Raw genomic sequence first — 8,201 nt, forward strand, 5'->3', positions numbered from 1 at the left:
ATTTATGCCTTAGTGGATTTTGGCTCTTTTGGAGCTGAGTTCTCTTATACGGGCGAGTCGTTTTGTATTCCGGGCGAGTCGTTTCATATGTTTGTGGGTGACGTTTCTTCTTTAGTAAGATTCTGTGTTGCCACGTGTCGGCATTTAATGATTTCAACGGTTAATGATTCAAAAGCGTTTTGTATTTAATCTCTTTGTATTTCTTCTTTTCCCTCTTACTTACTTTTCGAATTTACTCTTATTTCTTGTAGCTTTTCCCTTTTCGTTCTTCGTTTGATCATTTGATTCTCCGTGACTTGTTTTCTCCAGATTTTTCAGGTATGTTTTCTTTCGTTGTTTGGATGTTAATATGGCTTTCTTCTTTGTATATATTCTTCATGGTTTATATTCTGGAAATTCCTTTTCTGTACTTGGTGTTCTTCGATGTGTTCTTCAACGTGTTCTTCAATATATTTTTTGTTTGATCCTTATTTTGTGTTTATGTTTGTGATTTCCTGTTCTAGGATGCCTCTTAGTCGAGTGGAAGATGCATGCGCTGCTATGGCTTTTACCCGATCAAAGCTTCGTAGGGATGAAGTCTTAGATATCTATTTTAAGTATAGTTTTCCTTTCGATTATAGGGTAATATTACCCGGTGCCGATATGGCTGCGTCCGATTCTCCCGGATCTTCTTGTAGGGCGGTTCTCTTCGAAGAGCAATTTGCTGCTGGTCTTAGGTTTCCTTTAGATTCATTTTTAGTAGAAGTGTGTAGGGATTTAAAGGTTGCTCTGGGGCAACTTTACCCTGGTACGATTAGAGTAGTGCTTGCCTTTTCGGAGGCATGTAGGCTCCGGGGCTGTGCCCCTTCTCTCAAAGTGTTATATCATTTTGTAGACTTTAGGAAGTGTGATGGCTGCTTCGTTTTCGCCCTTGGTAGAGAAGGGCGATCTCGTATTTATCTTCCTTGCCTAACTAGTCGCTGGCGAAGGCGTTTCTTTATTGTCTACCATAAATTTGCTTTTCTTCATTTTTCGGATGGTTTTTCTTCTCATCCAGTTCGGAGCTGTTCTTCTCCTTTAAGTTTATCCGAGTCAAAACTTGCTTTCGACATATCTTCCTGTAGTGTTGAATCGCGTCCTATTTTAGATGTCTTGGTCAATAGTCATCTTCGGCGTCGATGGCTTCCTTTGGAGGATCCTCCTCGAGGCTTGGCGGATCTTTGCTACTCTTTTGTTCAAGGTATATTAGTTTGCTTAAGTTCTGTTTAATGTTTCTTTTGTAGGATGTCTTCTTCTTCTGACGATTTCCTTTCCGGATTTCAAGTAGATTTGGACGTTCCGATGGGTGGTCCTGACGTTCCTATTGCCAACATTATTCCTGGCGACATTGACGTGGATGGGGCTCCTGTTGATATTCCCATAGCTCCTGCCGAGATGGCGTTGCCTGAGATTATTATTGTAGATGATGATGATGGATCGGCTGATCCTGTAGGTGACGAGGCGGTTCCGTCACTACTTCCCCCTCTAGCATCATCTATCGTCTCGGGGGGAGTTGGGGGTGTGGCCTCAGAGGGGCCTGTTGTTGCTGATTCGGGAGAGATTTCTCTAGGTCGAGACCCGGATTCTCCGTCTAGAAAAAGACGTCGAGTTGGCGATGGTTCTCCAACAAGGGAGAGTTTTCCTGGAAGCTCTTCTTCTGCTCCAGACTTGGTTCAGTGGGTCGAAGGTCAGGATCCTGCCAGTTTGCTGAATCCGAGAGTGCTAGCGGAATATATCCGGACTTTGGCGATTCCTGCTGATGTCACGTGGTTTTGTGGTAGGCCGGGTCAAGAGCTTTCCGATCTGGCTTGTTTTCATGGTTTCTCTGTAAGTGCTTTCTTTCTTGAGTATAATATGTTTTTTGTATTCAGTTGTTTTCTTATTTGTTTATTTCTGGTGTGTGTAGGCTCTTCAATCTGTTTTGGTATTGAACGACCGCCGACAGTGTGCTGAGGAGGAGGTCGAGCGTCTGTCTTCTCTTTTGGCGACTTCTGAGTCTGAAAGGGCGAAATTGAAGGCCTCTTTGGAAGAGCATGATTCTCTCCTGGCGCAGCTCAAGGCGCAGGATGCGATTAATGATCGCCAGGTGAAAGTGATCGAGAAAAAGACCGATGACTTGACTCAAGAGATTGAGGAGCTCATTCGGATCAATTCCCTTGTTGGTGGGGAGAGGGACAATCTAAGATCAGAGGTTGAGGGTCTTCACATCCGTCTGCTAGATACGAAGGCTTTCTACTCTGCTTTGATAAGCGAATATCGCCTTGCGATTGGGAGGAAGCTTCTAGAGCAGAATCCTAATATTGATCTTTCTGGGGTTAACGGGTTGGATCCCCAGGCCATCGCCCGTGATCTCCTCGCCGAGATGTCTAAAGACCGCGTTTAGTAGTTTTTCTTTTGATTATATTTGCTGATGTATTGATTTTGCTTTTTGTAATTCGCAATTTATGAATATATTTTCTATGTTTCTTCGAAATGTGCTTTCACTTTATTTTTATGTACTTGATTTGCCTCGAGGGTTACTCTAAACCCTGTTCTTTGCTTTTTATAGAGTTAATCTAAACTCTTTTTATTCTTGTTTTTGTTGAGTTAATCTAAACTCTTTTTATTTTTGTTTTTGTTGAGTTAATCTAAACTCTTTGTTGGCGATTTGCCTTTTCTGAGTTAATTTAAACTCATTTTTTAGCCTTTTGTGGCGATTTGCCTGGTTCGGCGATTTTGCTTTGAGTTAATTTAAACTCTTTTTCTTGACTCTTAACCTTTGGTGGCGATTCTCCTATTCCGGCGATTTTGCCTTGAGTTAATTCATTTTCTTGGCTCTTAGCCTTTCTTGAATTTGATCTTTATTTTTTCTTCTTTCATCTTTGATTTAATTTGTTCGTGGCTGTTCTTGATTTTCATTTCTTTATTGGTCCGTCTGGCTAATCAAATAGTAGCAAAATTGAACTTTTATTGATAAAAGATGGCATACAAAAATTAAAGATAGATTTGACGCCATCTGGTAAGACGTGAAGTCGTTACTGATGATGGGTCTTTTTTCGTTCCTATTCTTCCTTCTTTTCGGTTTTGTTTTCTTGGAGATCCACCACTGACTCATCATAGCACTTCTTGGCTATTCCTTGGTCTCCTCTCAGCGTCACTACTCCCTTTTCAGTCGGTACCTTCATTGCCAGTGCTCTGATGCTGGTTACCGCTGCCGAATCATGGAGGAAAGGTCTTCCTAGGATGGCATTATATGTCAATTCCATGTCCACTATGTTAAATAGTGACATGATTTTCTTGTTCATTCCTCTTTCTGGGCCGATTATTACTTCCAAGGTGACTGCTCCCAGCGGGGTGATGGAGGGTCCACCGAGTCCTGATAGCGGAATTGGGACTCGGCGTAGCCTCGACGCTGTTCCTCCCAACATTTTGTATGCTGCGTTTGTCATGAGGTTTACTGCACTTCCTTCGTCGATAAGGATCCGCTCCATGTTCCAATTTTCAATGATAGTAGTCACTACCAAAACATCGTTGTGAGGTGCTTTGACGTGTTCATAGTCTTCTACATCGAAGATCACTGGCGGCATGTGAGTTTCTCGTATGTTCATTACTTCCTTCCTCTGCTTCCTCCTGATCGTGGAGCTACTATGCCCTCCACCATTAATCATGTGTATGGTTCCCAGAATTTTGGATGGGCGCTCGTCTTCCTTTTCTTTCGGCTTGTCTTCTTTGTTTCTTTTTTCTCCCTTGTCATTGCTCTTCTCTTTTCGGGCCACAAATTTCCTCAGCTCGCCTGTGTCGATCATTCTTTCGATCTCGACCTTCAAGTCTCTGCAGCTATCCGTTTCGTGTCCGTAATCGTCGTGAAATTTGCAGTACTTTCTGGTGTCTCTTACTTCTGCTTTCATTTTTGGTGGCCATACCACGTTTTTGATGTTTTCTTTGATCCACATGAGGACATTAGTTCGGCTGGTGTTTAGCGGAGTGAAGTTATTCTCATCATCTCTGGGATCGTATCTCGATTCATATCTTGTCTGGGGGGCGAATCGTCTGCTCTCTTCGGGTCTTCCTCTCCTGTCATCAGGTTTGGATTTGGTTTTTTCTCTGGATCTCTCTTTTGATTCTTTTCCTTTTGCTTCCTTTCCGCGAATCGCCATTCGCCCTTCGTCTAACACGAAGTATTTCTGAGCTATGCCCATTAAGTTTGAGAAAGTCGTGGGTTTGTTGACTAGCAGCTTGTCCACCAGCTTTCCGAATCGCGTCCCGTCTCGCAATGCTTCTGTCGCCATGTCGACGTTCAGGTTATCTATCTTCATAGCTTGCTTGTTGAATCGTTCGATGTAGCTTCGCAGGGTTTCTCCTTCTTCTTGGATACAGGCTCTTAGGATACTGGTAGTGGTTTTAGCTGGGATGTTTGTGAGATATCTGTTGAGGAATTCTGTTGAAAGCGAAGCGAAGCTTTTGATCGAGCCTGGTTTTAATTTGTTATACCATCTCTGGGCTGTGCCCGTGAGCGTGGTAGGGAAAACCCTGCAGAGGATGGTGTCTGATACGCTGAGTAGCCCCATGGTTGCTGTGAACCTAGAGGTATGGTCTCGGGGGTCTCCTTCCCCATTGAAAATTGGCAAGGTCGGCAGCTTCATGCTGTGCGGGATGGTTTCCTCCATTATCTCGGGCGAGAGGGGTGATCCTTTCAACCTGAGGTCATCTATGTCCAATTCTTCAGATTTTAGTTTTTTGAGCGCTTTGGCGATCTTCTCTTCTAAATCTTCTTCCACCACATATGTGGCTTTGCTTTTTTGGGGTGTCTCTGACGATTCGCCCTCTCCTTCTTGGTGTTTTTTCTTATTTTGTTCTTTCCCTGCATCTCTTTCTTGTTGCTTACTCCTTGGTGGGGCGTCTTCTTTTTCCTTCTCCCTTCGTTCGTCTCTTTTCGTATTCAGACCGCTTCGGGCGTCCTCCTGGTTGTGCTCATTTCTGGGTGCCTCCGGCGATTCCTCGTTAGATTTTTCTCTGTCCGGACTTTCCTCGTCGCTGGTTTTATTTTCTCGTTGGTTTCTTGCTTCGTTCCTTTCTTCGTTTCCTCTGGTCCGAGGTTCCTTGCTTTTGTTGTTTTCTGCCCTTGTCTCTCGTCGGCCTGGGTTTGCACTTTCTGTTCTTTCTCTTCTTCTGGGAGCTGTAGGGCTGAAGTTTTCCCTTAGCATTTTCATAGTTTCTTCGTGCCTGTCGTTTGTTCTTTTGGCTTCACTAGCCAATCTGTCAAGATTTGCCTGTACAGATTCTAGTATCTTTTTCAGCATTTCGCTGTGTGGATCTTGTGCCGCTGCATTTGGTGTTTGTTCTTCAGTGCTTAGGTTGAAAGCAATTGGGTTGCTTCCCCTTATCGGATTAGTTTGGTACTGAGGTGTTGAGAAGGAGGGTCCTCCGGTGTTGCTTTTTTCCCCGGAGTTGTGAAGCCCGTCTTCCGTCACGTTGATTATCTCCGGAGTGTTTTTTGGGTCCATTGGTTGTTTGTCTTTCAGGTTTACTCTTTCAGAAGTCATCTTCTTCAATGAGATTTGTTATTCGAGTTCAGAAAAGCTCCTTCTTTTGAAGTTTAGTTAAGCTTTTCCCACAGACGGCGCCAATTGATGGAGTCTGCCTTCTGAACCGGTGAGTGAACCTGCAAAACAGGGTAGAAGCTAACCGGACGGTGGTTGTCCGATTAACTCTCCGATGCTAAAGTCAGTTTAGAGCTTTGAGCAGCGTTTTGAGTATATGAATGTAATTGTGATTCTAGGCATACCTCGTGCTCCTTTTATAGTAGTCGAATATACCTAGTAGAGTTGTATAAGGCAGGTGAATCCTACTTTGTAGGGATTCGGCCGTATCGTAGAGATTCTCCTGATTTGTCGGGATCTACCTTAATCTGATAAGAGTCCTATTTAGGAACGTCTTCCTAAATAGTCTTATCTTCCTAAAGTAGAGCTTATCCTTCCATATGTAGTGTTTGTGTCCAAGTAGGACAAGATTTCCATATTTAGTCGTTCACCCGAATCCCGGGCCTGACGCGCTCTTGGCGGATCATGTGGGATTCGGTCTTTATTAGCGTGTTACCGAATCTTAGAGACTCGGCATCTACTTCATACCTTTTCGGTCTTCAGGGGGAGTCCGGTGTCACCTGAGAGTAGTTCTCCTGCAACTCGGCTCCATTATACTTACAGTAGGGTTCGGTATCCATCAATTATGATGAAATAAATTTTATTATAATATGTAAAAATATTGTGAATAATTTATTTTTCCAGCAATTAAGCGAAATTAAATGATATTGTGATTAATAAATGTTATGTCACTATGCAATTGGAAAACAATTGATGATAACAAGATTAAATGGGTCATGAAATTATATTTTATTTTGATAAAAAAGGTATGTGACATTTAAGATTAAAATATCCAAATTAGGTTAACTTTTTATTTTATCAAAGCACTCTTCATTCTTTAAAACAAAAATAAAGATAGGGCAAAACTTTTTTTGCTGAATATTGACACCATACTACCGCATCAATTCCTTTATTGTACTTCTGCCGCCGTCGCACTTTCATCGTTGTTGTGTTTGTTGCTGCTTATTTTTTCAGGTATTTTTTTGACTTTAGGAAAAAGACTAAATTGATTAATTAAGAATGAATTGCACATTCAAATTGCTTCTTTTTTCAGTTGATAATTTAAATTTTCAACTGATTCATACAAATTCGAGGTAGGGCTTTTAAATTCGACGAATTACCTCCTTTCCTCGAGTTTTTCGTCTCCTTTTAAGCACAAAATTGAGGTATGTAGTCAATTGGACAACTGTTGTGGTCAAATATCAGAAGAATTAAATAAAATGGCATTATTTTCTCAATTGAGTTTGAACTCAGGACCTTCCTTTCCTAATCCAAGTGCCTAACCACTAAGGAAAGACTCGTTTATTGTCTATATTTACTCGGTATTATATATACACATACTCAGCTAAAAAATTGATAATGCAAGTAAACTAAACGTAAATCCATTGTCAACCTGTTGTCAACCAAAAATAAATTATATATTATTTTAAAATAACTTATTTTTTAATAAACTGATTACAAATTGATAATTTATTAACGATAAACATGCAAATGAATATTACATTATAATATATTTTCTTATGATATTTTATCAATCTTCTTTTATCAATCATTTTTTAGAATTTACTTTACTTCGATGTCATTCAAGGAATACTTGAAGCAACAGACTCAATTGCCGATTTGTCATTCCGTTTCAAACACACTGTGAAATCAACTTTTCGTTTCAAAATCAACCACGCCAAGACAAAGACTAAGAAGCAAGATGTCAATCTTTAAATCGTATATTTTCTTCCTAAAAAATAGAGAAAAAACAAATTAAATAAGTGAAGTGAAACAAAATAATAATGAAAATAAAATAAGTTGAGGTACGAACTAAATAAATAAAGAATGTAAAACATAGACAAATAAAAATAACTAAACAAATAATGAATGGGCACTGGACTGAATAGGCTTTCTATCTTATGATAACTATAGAGATGTAAATCAAACAACTTCAGCAAAATGCAAATTGGATATGTAAATAGGTAAGCAACAAATATGGCCATTAGATAATAACCATAGAATATAGAATCATTTCTATGCAGATTTGACACTCCTAATCTAAAATCGTTAAATTAAATCTTCATTAGATGATAACCATAGAAATGCAACCATTTTTATTCAGATTTGACTTACAAGAATAGGAACCATGGCCACTTTCAGTAAGGGTTCCCAAAGCAAAATCTTTCGACTTTTGAAATCCGATTATAAATCGTAATCCCTAATCCTTAGGCCCAATAGGACAAGAAAAGAAAAACAAACTCTAAGTATACTAATCTGATCCAATGCTTCCTCACTTTATATCCTAATTCTTGAATCAATCTATGAATCAAATTTAGGTTAACCCTAAAAAAGAACCCAAAAAAGATGCATATTTCTATATAGAAAATCAACAAAAACATAAAAACAGCAAAAAGAATTAATAAATAAACGATAAAGGATAAATTGTTTTACTGAAATTTCAGATCTGGAAGAATCTAATAACAAAGAAAGAAAAACAAAACCAACAGAAAACCCTAGAATTTATAATTTAATTTAAATTTACAATTTAAAACATAAAGTAACATGAATAATAACAGAGACAGC

At 39.8% G+C, this 8,201-nt stretch overlaps 1 protein-coding gene across 1 annotated transcript; it reads left to right on the forward strand.

The window, feature by feature from the left end:
• The first annotated feature begins 962 nt into the window (after window positions 1-962).
• LOC126687720 (uncharacterized) lies at window positions 963-2,401 on the forward strand. The gene is made up of 4 exons (XM_050382276.1): window positions 963-1,219; window positions 1,307-1,845; window positions 1,925-2,209; window positions 2,354-2,401. Exons 2-4 carry the CDS (start codon window positions 1,321-1,323, stop codon window positions 2,399-2,401), a joined length of 858 nt encoding a protein of 285 aa, XP_050238233.1. The 5' UTR covers window positions 963-1,219; window positions 1,307-1,320.
• Window positions 2,402-8,201: the final 5,800 nt, after the last annotated feature.

This window comes from Mercurialis annua, linkage group LG6 (assembly GCF_937616625.2).
Source record: "Mercurialis annua linkage group LG6, ddMerAnnu1.2, whole genome shotgun sequence".
In the NCBI taxonomy this organism is placed as follows: Eukaryota; Viridiplantae; Streptophyta; class Magnoliopsida; order Malpighiales; family Euphorbiaceae; genus Mercurialis; species Mercurialis annua.